We start from the raw sequence: 15,479 nt of genomic DNA, 5'->3' as shown, positions 1-15,479 counted from the left end.
TAGAGTCTAGCAAATAAACTTCATTTCTGCCACTGTTTCAGTCTCTGGCTGGAAATTTACTGTTAAAAGTGAACGGCAGCACATTGAAATACCACAACACAACATGACAAGAAATACAGAAAACACAAGAAAATGAATAAAAATATTTATGATGAGGGAACGTTAAAATATTTTGAAATGTTGACTGGTTTGCATAAGGTCTTAAAAGTGATGACAGGTAGGAAATACAGCCCACGTGTGAATCATCACAAAGTTGAGTGCTCTGAGAACCGCAGAGGATTTCTAGCAGGTTATGGTCAGTTGGATTTACAGCAGCGCAGAGTAGTGACTTAATACACCATATTGGTCCAAAGAAATATTTTTAAGACCTTTTTCTTTGCAGATTTCCTCAGTTCAGAGGACCCAAAGCCATATTTTTCTCGTGTTATAAGGGTTTTGCGCTGTAACTGTTAGTATTTTTTGGGGAAAAGAAAGACGGTAAGACTGGTCAGTGCAGTGTGTGTAGCCACACCACATAATTTCAGGTGTATTAAGTGTTTGAAACTGAAGATAGGTTGAAAAAACCAAAGTGCATGCAAGGGGTAAAACTGTTAAATTTTTAGCAATAGGGAAGGATATAATTCATCCCAGGTGCTGTTTACTGTGAACAGTACTATTTTCCCTACAAAATAGGCAAAAAGAGTCAAATTTCATTTTGAGCTAACATGTTTTCTGCAAGATCTGATTTGTCAGTATGAAATTTCCACAGTACAGTTTCTTAAAAACTTAAGAAGATATTTACGTCTTCCATTCCTCTACATTTTTTACACTTGCATATTGTTTCTACTGTAACACACTGCAAAGCACCTAAAGCCTTGTCGTATTTAAAGTACTATTTTTAATAACTTCTCAGGTTGTTTATTTGTTTGCTTCTTATCTAAGAAAATATATACCAAACAGGAACACGTCTCATAGGCAGAACATCTCTTGAGTAACTAAAGACCCGTATTAACAGGTTGTACTTTTGTGCGGTTTTCAGGAGAGCTGTGCGCGAGTGTTGCTGTTCCGCGGAGCCAACAAGGAGATTAAGAATTACAACAGCCAGTCTCCTTTTCAGGTAAAATCAAAGCAATACCTCTTCCCCTTGCTCCCCACAAATATTTGGAGGAAAATCTCACGCGAACTTTATTTTTGAAGCCGTCTTAATTAGCCTGGATTTCAGAGAAATGTTCACGATGCAAACTGACATGTGAGAAAGAGGGATGAAAGCTGTAATGTTTTAAGAAATAGGAACAGAAAGAATTTACAGAAAATAGTGCTTCTGGAAGAAAAAAATCCTAATTTACCTTTGCTTGTTGTATCTTTCCCATCACATCCTCGACCCACTTTGGATAATGCTGCATAGAATTCAAGGAAAAGCGCATTTTTCTCTCATGTTTTGACAAGTAAAGTAGTTGCAATATTAACTATGTCTGAGTATCTGAGCTGGCTTCTCAAAGTTTATGTGTAGATAACGTCTCTGAGTTTCAGGTTCTTAAAAAAAACCCTTGGCCAAATATTTCTACATCAGTTCAATTATCTCCATATTTGAAGGTTTTCTGGCCATCAGTTTTGTATCTGAAGAGCTTTGTCTACAAATCCCAGCCAGATCACTGTTTACTTTTGGGACCATTTTCCCAAAATTGGAGAGACAGTAGATTAATGATTTAATTTTAGGCACCGTGTTTGAACTGTTAATGGTTTGCCATCTAAATATACGCTAAGCACAAATTAACTAAGCACTAGATAATACTTTTCACTGCACCTTAGCATTATGGAGTGATTAAAATTGTAAGAGAAAACCCTAATTATTGGAGGGATGGGTTCCCATGTCGTCTCTTTACTTTGGGAGGTTATTAATTTTATGTCTTTGAGATTTAAGTTTTCTTTTGGTTTTAGAATGGGGAGGGTAAATGGCGAGTAGAATAGCTTCCATTTGTCTTCCTTTTTGACTGCTGCAATGTTGTTCTTCTTAGAACAGAAAAATACAGGGGGGAAAAGGCAGAAAAGAAAATCTTGGTAAAAGGTAGTGCTGGGGGTTGTAGGGCTTCAAGAAGTGAAGGATGAGTAGCCAAAACTAAACAAACGTGAGCACAGGAGACAGAAGAAATAATTTGAAGAGAAGCATGTAGCTGTGGAAGTGCACTTGCTGACCAGTGAACTGTCTCCCCTCCCTATGGAATAAAATCCTATTTGTTGTAATTTATTGTATGTTACACTTCTGACGATTGGACTTTTGACTGGTCACTCTTCCCCTAGCATGGACAGGACTGAATAATAGATTTGCTTTGTTTTATCCTTTCTACATCCACATACTTAAAAAAAGGAAATGACTGTCCATCTTCTTACTCTACGGTTTCTTACTTTTAGATGCAGGGAATGTAGGAAAAGTTCTAGTTTTCCAAATGCAGTGAGTAGAGAAAAGCCTGATGCCAGAATTGCAATAAAGCAGCATTAGAATTAATTCTTTGCCATCTGTCTGCTGCTGACCGAGTCGATCAGACACCACAAGTGGAGCTGTTATAAAATTATGCAGAATCCTCTTGAGTTAATAGGATTTTGCATACTAAAAATGTTTACTCATGTAATCAGCAGCAAGGAACATGGAAGCATCTCATATGTACATAACGAGAATGGTTGTAGCTGCAGCATCTATTCCTTTGAGTAACCTCCATTCTGTTATTTTCTCAGAAAACTAGTAGGATGATTCTTTTGAGTTGCTGCTTAGAAAATTAATGATATGAAAACTGTGCTATTCTTCAAAACAAAAGCATGCAGACATGGAGAAATTTGTGTGTTGCTTTCAAGGCCTGCCAAAGCTTTATTTATTTTGATGGAAATGAACAGCAGGTTTTGTATCTCACATTAGTGCCCAATGAATATAGTGTAATTTTACCACCACCAAAAAAAAGATGCATATGTGTTCGTTTCTTACCAAATCACAGTGCTTATTAAAACAAGCATGGGTTTACCGGGTCATATAGAAGAAAATCTCATCTGGGCTGAATTCTGTGCTGCTTAATTCGGGTATCGCACACTGTGTGCACCCTGGGGTCTGACTGGCCTTTTTGCCTTTTCAGTGTCTAACAGTGTTGGAATGGCATTGCCAGTTGTTGAGGCCATGAAAGAGCTTGTCTGTATTTCCCAATGAAGCATCTAAACTTTTATTAGCTACCTTTAAAGGAGTGTGTTTCGTCCTGGCTGATTACTGGGCTCCATGAAGTTAGCGATCAGTGTTGAGTACATTTGATGTCACCCGTAGCCAAAAGTCTGCCTGTGACTGTCAACCTTAATAAACTGTGCTGCTAGTAGGGTGTATTCTGCAATAACAGAATATGGGTCAGCAGGAATCTGTCTGTATGTTTTTGTGGACTTCCCCCGCCGCTAGTATGTAGTAACACTTGTATGGATGTGGGGTGAATCTCCTCCCTGTGTATCTTCCAAGTTAGATTGAAGCAATTCCTGCATCGCCATCCTCAGTCTAAGTGTGAGAATGTTTTGTGTTCTGTGCATTTCAGTCGAAGGCTGACTAGCAATTAGAGGTAAGATGAAACCTGTGCTGCATCATTAGACGATATTGCCAATTCTGTTTATTAATTGCTTACTTATCCATCCTGTCTTGGTAATCTAAGTACCTCACATGCTAATTATTCTGTGCAAACAGATAGAAAAAAAAGCAGCATTGCAGAGCTGGAAGTGCTAGCTAATAATACACTGTTATATACATTGTGCTTGGCCGTTTTTCTTTTGAAATGACTAAAATCGAGCAGTAGCACTGAACTTGGACGTGCCCTCAGCCATGCCAGCTGTAAGTCCTGCTGATGCTTCCCCAGCCGTTGATACCTTATGATACAGCTTGCCAAAAACATGATGTTTTCCACTGGCGTACAGTGCATTGATTTACAGCTCTCATAAACTGGCTTATGAAATGCTGAACTGTAGCTTCTGTTCCAGCTTTAGGTTAGCTTCAGACTCTCCAGTGGTTTTATTTATGTTGTTTTTTTGCCATTACAATTTCTATTTTATTAGTAAAATCTCCCAAAATATCCTTTCAGAAAAGCCGTGATACCCTGTCAACATCCATAGCTAATTAGCTTTCCACACAATTTATGTGCTCCTAGATTAATGTGAAATGATTTCTTACCTATCTGGCAAATATGAATCCAGTAGTGGAACACAAGCTGTTGAAATTGTATTGTGTAAGTTAAAATGAACATATGCCTCATTTATCATGTTTTTCCTTTTTCTTTTAGTGAGCAGAAGCTCTGTATGAATAATGAGTATCTCTTCATATGGGCTATAAAGCACTTTCAAGCTTAGAACTACTAATGCTAATAATTAGTCAGTGTTTCAAAGCATATGTGTTCAAAATATACAGAAGAACTATTCTGAGGTGGCATTTAGTGACACCTTTTAATGGCAGAGTTGTATCTGAGAATGATTTCTCTCTCAGATGTACCTTATTATTGACCATGTCTGTCCCAAATCAGCATGGGTTGTTAACAAAATTCTCTATTCTCTAACATGGATTATTAATGCACTTATGTTACGTAAATGGCAGGAGGAGCAGCAACCTTCCAGGTCCTCTGCAGGTAGAATTGTTCCTTTCAGTCTGTTGGCTGAACATCTATTTTTAATTGCTCATATTTTTGCCAGATTTGAATGATTTTAAATGAAATTTTCCATGCCTGGTGTCTCAGGCGACATTGTTTGGAAAAACAAAATGATTCAGCTTTTTTGGAGTACGGGTGAGAGAAAACATGTGTTGTTTTGCTCATACTGAAAAACTCTGTTGACCCACCTCTCCTTGTCCCATCTCCCCTGTTGTGTGATGTTATTTTGTTTTGTTTTCTTTAATTGCCCTGCATGCTGTCAGGGATCTCCATGTTAATAATGTGGCAGCATAAACTGGTTTAGCAGCCTGACTCAGATACAAGGGCTCCAAAACCAGGCTCAATATTTGGAAACCAAGCTGGCTGTGCTGGAATATAGACATGCACAACTGAGCACGGCGTGGAACCATGGAGCTTGGAGGTGGGTCATCGAATCATTTTGGTTGAAAGAGACACTCAAGATCATGGGGTCCAACCGTTCCCCCAGCCCTGGCACTGCCCCATGTCCTGAGAACCTCATGTCCGTCTGTCCAGCCCTCCAGGGATGGTGACTCCAGCACTGCCCTGGGCAGCCTGTTCCAATGCCCCACAGCCCTTTGGGGAAGAAATTGTTCCCCACATCCAACCTCGACCTCCCCTGGTGCAACTTGAGGCCATTTCCTCTCATCACTTGTTCCTGGGAGCAGAGACCAACCCCCCTTGCTCCAAGCTCCTTTTGGGCAGTTGTAGAGATTAAGAAGGTCTCTGGCTTCCCAAAACCCCATTTTGATTTGGTTCATTATAATTTTGAGTCCATCTTTTTGATGAAATTTACAGGCAAAGGATAATAAGTTCTCCTCAGGTATTTTTTTGTCTCTGACTTATTTTTTCAAAGAGTGAAACTCTGAGAAAGATTATTTTAAAATCTTTGTGCCTCAAATAGGCATCTTTACAAATACAGTTTTTTCTCTGTTGATGTTAAAATAAGTAACTACTAGGTAAATGGAACACATGAATTACACAAGGACTTTGTTTTTTCCAAGTATTTACTTTCATCCAAATTCCTTTTCTGGAGCACCTGTGTGAAGAATGCATCATTGAATATTGTGTATTATTGGCAAAAAAATATAGCTCCCTTCTCATGGTGCATTCTGCCTTTAGTCAGGCTTTATCTTTTTTCCAGCTCTTGTCCTGATGTGAGTCAAATAGTGGAATTTAATCACACTTGCTCTGGTTGTTTTATTTTTTTCACGTTAGGTAAATGCTTGTGATGACTTATATTGTGTCTTGTGGTACAGAAAAACAGGTAAAGGACAATCTGTCATGGAGGAGTATAAAGTCTAATTTACACTTACTCAGTATTTGTGATATTTAGATATTGATAAGAAAAGATTTAAGGTTTCAGTCATGCAAACACCCCAAAAGTACTAGAATAAGTGTAATAAAAATTTCTACAGAATGACTTTTTAAGACTTAGACATAGAGGTGTTAGTAAGAGTTGCAATTAGCATTTTTAATTTTACACAAGTGACCAGACCAGAACAAAATACAGAATTTTCCTTTAAAAATATAGTGTGTTAGTATGTATATACGGAGGCATACTCAATGGAATTTCTTAAAAAGACATTATTAAAATTTAAAAAAAAAAAGGTGATGGTGATGATATATCCAGATGCAAACAATGATTAGTTATGATGTGTTTTCTCATCACTTACATTGAAGTGCTGTTTATACAGAGGAACTCACATTTTTCTGGGACAAATAGGCTTTTGAGCAGTTTTACACATTGCCTTGGGCATATTTATGCCTTTGTGGTGCTGATGTGTTTAGGGCATTGGGGGAAATGTTAACCAAAGCAAATATTCCTGAGAACAGTAAGGATATGAGATACTGTTCCAAGAGACACTTGAACAAGAAAGTGCTTGATGGCAGGTTAGAGGTGACCTCGATTTTCAGCACATTTCCCGCTTTTGTCAATTTTGAGCTATTGACAAACCGTTGGGCAGCAGCAATACTCTTGCTGAGAACAACAAAGGTGCTTCTGCCTCAACTACTTCTGAAGATGTTGCAGCTACTTGTGAAAATCCAGCCGAAGGGGCTTTCATTAACACTTGGCTTGCTAAGGGCTGGATATAGTAAGAGATACAGGAGGAGAAAAAGATATATGGGTGTAGAATAAGGTTAAAATGAATGCACCTTGACCCAGTGATGGTTTGTGCAGTGGTGGTTGATCACTCCTAACCTTTGTCTCAACCCTTGGGTTTTTTTTCAGGGATCAGACAAATGGAAGTAATAGAGTAAAACATAAAGAAATTAAATGATATTTTTATGTTTTGCACTTTTTTTCCCTTGCTCAGACAAGGGTGTCCAGCTGAAATGCCTCAGGTGTTCTCACATGCAGCAGAATTTCCCTGGGAAAAAGAGCCTCTCTGAGGTAGCTCAGAGCCAATCTGTTTGCTTTGCTGCCAAATGGATAAACTTCCAAAAGCTCAGAAGCAACTGAAACTGGGTTATAAAAGGAAACAAATTAAGTAAACTAAATTGTAAAGGTCACTATCAGTTCTTGCCTCAAAGAAAGAAAGGCTCGTGTGTGATTCAGACGCAATTAGTTGTCATGGGTGAAGTTGCAAGAGGCAAATGGGGATTTGTGTAATCTTAATTTAATTGTAGGATTTTGATAGCAAGATTGGATATTGCTCCTGTGATTTTATTTATACTGTATCCTAGAAGAGAAGGCAGCAAGGGTAAGTTCTTAAATAGTCTGGTCTTAACTGGGCGGTCACACGTGTCTTGTCCTTGTAAAAGGATCAGCTGGGACAACTGTGCGTATTGTTTTTCTATAGCTAAAAAGAGCACCTTAAATCTTGTTGTTGAGAATACTTTATTCAGTTGTTGTGCCTGTCAGAAGAAGTTTTTGTGTTTTTATTGGTTTAGAGCAAATATGGGGTGAATAATGTTGTGTTTCTAAGACATCAAAAAAACCCCCATTAGTCCTAAGTCAGGCAACAATGCAATACAAGGAAATGGAACAAGATTAATATAAAATGTCCGTTTATTTGAATTGCATTGTTGCCAGGGTTTTACATGTATTGAAATGAAAATGATAGTCACCGTATGAACATTCAGAGAGTGACAGATATCCAGTATTTTTTTCTCGGTGTTCTTGCAGAAAGGTACATTATATCAAATTATTTTCCAGATTTAACTGCAGGAGAGATGAGAGATGATTTTTTTTTTTTTTTTAGAAATTCCTGATTCCTGTACCTGTATGTATAGTATAATAAGGTTAAACCTTGTGGAAAATTTGTTTCACAAGCCATAGATAAGCACGCTCATTGTAATCTGCTGCACTTAAGTTTTTCTTATTGTCAAACCATGTTATTTTGAGATATTAATACCATTCAATTTCTTGGTAAGATGTGATACCTTATTACATTTTGTATGCCACAATTTTGTCTATGTAATAGCTTTAGTGACGCTGATTGAATTAGTCAATAGTAATGAACCAGAAATATCAGAGAAACTGAAAATCCATCTTTTGTGCTGAGGCTACTTCTACCACCATGACCAGGATATCCAGTGGTGTTCTCCTGTTCTCCTATGTTCCTCTGTCTGCTGCATCCAAAATGATTGTCACAACTTCAAACTTGATGTAAGGAAGGAATGTTTTATGACGAGGATGGTGAGAGCCTGGCCCAGGTTGGCCAGAGAGGTGGTGGATGAACCATCCCTGGAGACATCCCGGGCCAGGCTGGACGGGGCTCTGAGCAACCTGAGCTGGTGAAGATGTCCCTGCTCATGGCAGGGGGGGCACTGGGGAAGCTTTCAATGTCCCTTCAACACAAACTATTCTGCAATTGTTTGAACTTACACTTGCATTCTGGGCAGCGATAGTTTTATTTTGTGTCCGGGTGACGCTGAGCACAGCCTGTGCGTGGGACTTGTGGGCACTTCACACCTGCAAATACAGATTAATGATTGTGATGGAAAGCTGATGTGGTGGCACCTTCTCTTGCTTATACATGACTATACAGGCTATTCAGTGCTCATTTCTGCAAATAACTGAGCAAGTTCTTGTTGCTTCTATAAGCAGAGGATCTATGTGTTTAGGACAGGCTTAACATCTTCTTGGGAACGTTCCTGACAAGCAGTTGGCATACACTGCCATCCTCTGTCCCTCTTCAGCAGAGGATGTTATTGCCATTGACTTTAACTAGGCTGCTGTTTCCAAAGGTTTTCTTATAGTTAACCCACAGGACTTGGAATGAATCCACCAAATGTATTAGGTATAATAATCATAGTATTTTATTAACCAGATGCGTTTTATCCTATGGGCTTTCCAAAAGCGTTTTCAGCCATTCGGGTTAGCAGCTGAAACAACGCTGTGTTATTAAGTGTTTGCAGAATTGAATCCCATAAACAGTTTTTATTGTGAAACAGTGGGCAGTATCTACTGCCTGCTGTGAGTAGGAAGACATTTTTCTGAAAGTGTTTGGGGAAGAAGCTGCTAATATAGCAGCTTTTGGGTTTTCTATGAAGTAGGACTGCTTTCAGAGCTGGAAGTTTTTACCATACAGCAGCACAGATCTATACACGCGTTAGTTGAATTTTCTATGTAACCCAACATTTAGTGTCATTTCCAGGAAAGCAAAACCTAGCAAACAGCACACTTTCTCAGTCTTCTTCTAAAAGAGTTCTGCTGAAGAAGATTGCATTTCATGGCTTTTTAATTTAGCATATTATTTTGGGGGCAGGAAGAAAATTAAGTCAATTTTATTACTGGCTCTGTCTTATCTGATTTATCTGATGCTGCAACCTGGCTTTATCTGCTTCTAGTAAATACTCCCTTGAAATTGCTGCTCGACCATGTAGCAGTAATAAGGATTATGTAATAACTGGATTTTGATGGCTCTTTCCAGCTTGAGCTAGATTTTCCCGTGGAATGAGTCTGCAGTTGTAAATGCGCATGTATCCCACTGTTTGCTTTTTCTTTTCTGTATTAATTATTAAAACACAAGCATAGAAAAACACATCTGACTTGCTAGGTGGCATTTTAGTAGAGAAGCAAGAAGATGTAATTTTTTTCCCCCTACTTTTAAAATAGAAATAAAGACTAAATTTCCCAATACGTGCAGTGGCCATGGAGGAGGCTTAATACAATCTGTACCAAGTGGGATAACCTAGAAATCTTAGTTATTTCTAATCTAAAGAAACAGGAGGAAATAAAAGAATGCCAGACATCAGTGAAGTTGTGCCTGGGCTGAATTTGCCTGCATGTTCCTTTTTTTGCTTTCTGACATGTTTTGTGGTAACTTTAATCGAATTGCCAGCGTATTCAGTTCAACATTTTCTGGCAAGCTGGTTCTTGCATAACACCGGATCCTTTTGTCATAGGAGTTTAGTTTGCATTTCAAAACTGAGAGTGAGATGATTTAGAAGTGATTTGCTCTCATGTTGTGAGCAAGGGACTTAGATTTTGTTTTTATATCTCTGTGTCTGTGCAGGTTTAGTTTAATCTGAAGGTACTCATTTGTGGCTTGTTCGTGAAGAGCAGTTAAGTTTTAAGAATGCAGTTGTGTATGTTCTTGAAAGAAGGGTGTAAAATAAAATACAGATTCTACTTTAAGTCATAATAAGGTTGTTGGACCATGAACAAGGCTGCCTACAGGCATGCAAGGTGTCGGTCCAGTATAGAGTCCTGCTGGGACAGTGCTGCAGGACATAAAGAGACTAAAAAGAGGTAATTCAGTGCGATAGTCTTCTCTTAATTTTGGCTTGAATTCACTTGGCCAGTCAGCTCTGGCGCTGTTCCATGGCTACTGAGGGTATTTCAGAAGACCCATAGGGATTGTAAAATCTCTTGCAAGCAAAACCAGCATTTTTGCAGTGAAAATGTGTCAGCGGTGTTGTGCTTGCGGTGTACTTTTTAATAACACACAACTAAATACATGTCCTCTATTCGAATGCACACCGTTGTGTATTTGCTTATTTAAAAAATATTAGCTGCTCAAAAATACATAGGGTAAAATCCTAGTTCTTTTGAACTGAGTAAAATTTTGTTTGATGTCACGGGGTTGGAAATATGTTCATTGCGCTTCACTTAAGATTGTTTCAAAGCCATGCTACCGAATCTTTCTATATAACCTATTCTACTGAACATGGTTATTTTTCATTAACGTTTCCTGATTTAGTGCCGTGCTATTCTTTTAAGTTATACCAAATTACACCCTGCATCACAACAAATAACTTGTGTTATGCAAAGTCTTTAGCTACGAATAGATAATTTGCTGTAGCTGAAAACAAGGTGCTTTATCTTTTGAGTGAAAACTTTCGTAAGAGTTTTGGGAGGCAAAACCAGTGTTTGGAAGGCTCTGGTTGTAATTTCTTTCCATTCCCTGAACAGAATGTGGGACACTGTTGTATTCCCTATAGTAGCCGCTGCTGGAGAATCTCTGTCATTGCCCAGCTAGGACATTGTGCTTGACCCAACCACTGTAAGGCACTTTCCATGAGGTTAGGGTCCGAGGGTGTGAAAAATGCTTAGATCTTAGTGCGGCACGTAGCAATACTTGAAGTTTAAACCCCTAGTCTTTGATTATTATTAAAAAATAGCCAAGGTACCATCATGAGGTGATCCCCACCGGGGAAACCATTGGGATTACTTGGATGGGTTATGTAAGTGCTCTGTAAAGCAGGAATCCTTTGACCTTCCCGCTAAGGCAAAGCGATGGTGGCGAGCCTTTGTTTAACCGGTGCTAAAATGATCAAGGGAACGATGAAGAGCCTCAAAGAAATATTGGCCCTTTCCCATAATTTATATTTTCGGCTGCTAAAACTAGTTGTTGAGCAAATGCAAGGTATCTATTTTAAGATCCTGCATGTCAATATCTGACTACAGATGGCTCCGTGAATCATAGTTGGAAGAAGGAAAATGTTAGACACTAAGATATTGTTGCTAAGAGATTTTTGTACACAGTATGCTAACATGTGCTGGCAAATTTGGGAACAGTAGCAGCAGCATGCTTTGGGAGGAAAAAAAATTCAGTGCTGAAGAAACTGTCTCCAAAGGACTATTTAAAGGATAGTAACATTATTGTGCTTTGTTGTATCAAGAACTGGTGAAGATGAAATTGTCTTTCAAGCAGATAACATACAGAAAACATCCAAAAGGTAAAGCTAATCCTACTATCTGATGAAATAGAAAGCGGAGATTAGAAGGAAAAAGAAAAAAGAAGTATACTTTGGGGTTGAAATTAAGCAAGTTTCAAGAAGATTAAAGGTGATGGTTGCTGATATTTTGCCATCTACTGAACATCAGATATATTAATATACAAAGTTAGTTCATTTCAAAATGCATCATATTAAGCTTGTGTTACATTATATCATTAAAATAATTAGGAATTATTTTCTATCCAGGAAAGAAACTGGTATGAAGATGCTGAGTACGATTTTTTTACTTGTATTCTTTCATAACATTACTGTAGGGTAATTTAGGAAAACTGCCAGCATTTTATTGTCCTGGTAGAGAATGTAGGTTATTTCCTGACCTTTCCTGACTATTATTTAAAGAAAAAAAGTTTAAATTTTACTGCTTTTCTTTATTCTATGTATCTCTTATCTTATTTCAGTGAGTTTTACTGACACTCGTTACACCTGAAATAAAGCTTCCAATTGATAAAATCAATTTTACCAATTCAATCTATTTTATCAAATAAAACCTTTCAGTTCTGCTATACTTTCAACAAAAACATAATTACCTTATATTATGTACAAAATATAACACAACTGTAAAAATCTCAGAATAGTAATTTGCTTCGGACAGGTTTCTAATGAGATGCATTACATCTCAACTTCCAAACGGATTACTTTTTAATAAAGTTTTGGAGTGTAAATGTAAATGTGTGTCTCCATAAGGTAAACATATGTGTCTTCTTGAGGTCGTGTTTCGTGTCATCCATATTATATATATTCAGGAGTGGGGTGAGAAAGAGAGTAAATTAGTGATATTAATAGTATATTAATCAAGCGTTTGGTTTAATTTTATAATGAGTTGAACTAAGAAGCTTCCGCTAGTTCTATTTTGCAATGTTGTAGCCTTGAAGTAAAAAATCAACTGTAATCAATACAACTACAAAACGTGGGATGATAGTTTGCCCTTTGATTTTGGAAAGTGGAATACGGAACTCATGATTATGCAGCTTTTCTATTTTAGATTATATTGTTATTGTAGCTGTATAGAATTTTCCAACTGGTTCAGAAAAAAACCCAACGTTTTGTTGTATTTATTGAATTCTTAATGTCGTCTTTAATTGAAAATACCTAAAGTCTATGTTGTGATTTGAGCTCAGAACAATGCTTGCCAAATTGTCATGTTTTGTTGAGGAGTTAGAAAAGAATGTGTTTCCAAAGGGAGCTGAATTTGAGATATGTTCTTGTATTTATTGAATAAATAAATATTCCTTCATGTACAAGCTCTCTGAAATTGCAGACGAGACCAGTAGTGTTTGATCAGTACATTTTTTTCTCCCACACCTATGGAAAAGAAATGTGGAACACAGATTGCTTCTTGCTTTTCCAAACCGAACTCCATCTGTACCACTGAAGAGAGTTTTAAATTCTACATGCTGCTCATATATGAGATAAATTAATGTATATCAATTTAAGATTTTATTTTATATTTAATTTTCTGGAGTCTGCAGGGCATGATTTTGTATCACTGTTTATGAGGGGTGGGACCTGTGTGCTGCACTGAGAGCTGGGTCTTTGCACTTCAAAACCTACATTTAATTTTCTGATGTCCTGGTGGGTGACTGCTCCATCCTTGGTGGCACACGGTGACAAACTGCAAAGTGCCTTTAGACTCCAAAAATCCTTTACCTCTTTGTTTTACTAGGGAGAGCTTTCCTTTCGGGAGGACATGCTACAAATATGTTGAAGTTGAACTATGTTGCCTTTTCAGTGTCCCACAATAAGCACTTTTTGATTTTCATACCAAATTAAAAAGGTTTCTGTGATTATAAGGGAAAGGTTTGGAGATTGCCTTACTGTTGGATCATCACCTTTTTCTTGCTCTTGCAGCTATTGAGTGAATTGTTGATACATTTTTTTGTCTGGAAACTAATGCTTATTATACATTTCTTATATTCTTAATGTTAAGAAAACATGTCCTAATTATGACACATGGAAGAGCTTTTCAGGTGGTCTTTAGATTAAGGAGGTGATCCCAACCATTCCTCCTATAACCACTTGTGTTAATTCCTTGTGAGTCTCTGGCTGTTGTGAATCCTATTGCATAATGGCTGCTTGAATGGCACTTCTTCATTGTTAAAATGACTTAGTCCTTAGTGGCACAATAAATAATTAATGATTTTTTTAAGTCTGTGGTTTAAGTGGAAGGCAATTTCTGGAGATTGTTACAGCTACAGTGCCATTCTCAGGGTGGTATCGCCTCTTCCCTCCAGTTTCACCTGAAGAAGGGGGTATGTAGGTTGATGGACCTCAGAGCATCCTCCATATCCATCTGTGTTTTTACTGCTTGGCTGAGACTGAGCAAAGTCAAGACTGAAGCTGCATTTTGTCCTGGGATAGAGCTATCTCCTTTAACTCAATGCCACACCTGAACTCATTGCAATTGCAAGTTTTCTTCTAGTGTGGATCAGTTTGTTCCAATGAGCAATAATGTAATAATAGTTTTGGTGCTTGCCTTTTCAGGGACTAACCTGTAAAGCTCTAAAATTGTGTTTGCTAACAGGCTGCAAATATCCTGCTCTAATTTAATATAAACTCTACCTGTGATGCATTTCAAAAATGGAAAAAAAATCAATTGTGAAAGGTTAATGACAGGTAAAGTGTATATATAATTTCCAATTTCCCAAAAGAAACAAAGCGCTGCATTAATCACAATCAAGAAAAATCTAAATACTTGAATGTAAGTAATTGATATATTGACAACTGCATTTGTGAGGCTGAAAAGAGATGTTGGTGACTCAGTGCTGCAACTGGTATCTGGTCCAGAGTCTGAAAACTTGGCAAAGCTCTGCACTGAAGTGTGTAACTGGACATCTGTCAGGTTTCACTGTTTACACAGAGAAGTCTTATTTGCCATTGTTAAAGTAAATTTCTTCGTTAAGCGAGACTCAGGAAAGTAGAACTTACGAGGCGCGTCAAGTGTTTAATTTCTGAATTGACTTCTGAAAGCCAGCTTAAAAACTTACCCAGAGGGAACGTTTCTGACTGTAAATATCAGAAAACCAGGAGAAAGAAATGTCCTTCTAAAGCTGCCTCACCAGTTGTGAGGTTTCTTTCCTCATCCCGTGCCCCATGCTGGACTAGAAATCATAGAGTGCCCACGTCTCCTCCCCAGTCTCTGCATCACAGCTACTTCATTCATTTAAGTTTCCAGTTTGTGGAGCCGTCACTTGTCACTTAGTTACTGTCCATAGCAACCTGTCAAGTGCCAATTAAACTTCTTCACTAAGTTGGTGACAGAGCATCTGGCATTGCCTGGCATGGCAAATAGTGAACCACAGGAACTGGTTCCATCATTTGAAGGAAACATCTGTCTGTGAGATGATGGGGTGACTGTAACAAGCTTTTTCCTTCTATCAAGGCAGAGCAAATATGTGTGTAAACACAGAATTCCTGGTCGCGCTGTGTGTGATGTACCCTGGCAGTGACAAGCCGCTCTCGTCTCCTTGTCCGGAGGGTTGTTAACCCCATGACTTGGTGTTTCACAGCTCTGCGAGCATCTCTCAGCTCTGACCCCTTCCAGTGACTCCATTGACTTTTAGTTACCATGACATTATGAAGATGAAATATTGTGGAAATAGGAGGCGATGCCACCAGTCTAACTGCATGGCTTTACCCTCA

At 38.1% G+C, this 15,479-nt stretch overlaps 1 protein-coding gene across 4 annotated transcripts in view; it reads left to right on the top strand.

Moving 5' to 3' along the window:
* The window catches only part of SHANK2 (SH3 and multiple ankyrin repeat domains 2), a 315,788-nt gene that overhangs the window by 53,644 nt on the left and 246,665 nt on the right, over nt 1–15,479 (top strand). For 3 of the 4 annotated variants that reach the window (XM_065065546.1, XM_065065547.1, XM_065065548.1), the window contains exon 12: nt 1,019–1,096. In XM_065065546.1, coding sequence (XP_064921618.1) covers nt 1,019–1,096 — 78 coding nt within the window. Of the gene's footprint in view, nt 1–1,018; nt 1,097–11,646; nt 11,781–15,479 lie in introns of those variants that run through there. The other variant, XM_065065550.1, reaches the window with a different exon arrangement.

The sequence above is a fragment of the Columba livia genome, chromosome 5 (assembly GCF_036013475.1).
Source record: "Columba livia isolate bColLiv1 breed racing homer chromosome 5, bColLiv1.pat.W.v2, whole genome shotgun sequence".
Taxonomy (NCBI): Eukaryota; Metazoa; Chordata; class Aves; order Columbiformes; family Columbidae; genus Columba; species Columba livia.
Note: the sequence above shows the minus strand (reverse complement) of the source record. Positions and strands in the feature narration are given on the sequence as shown.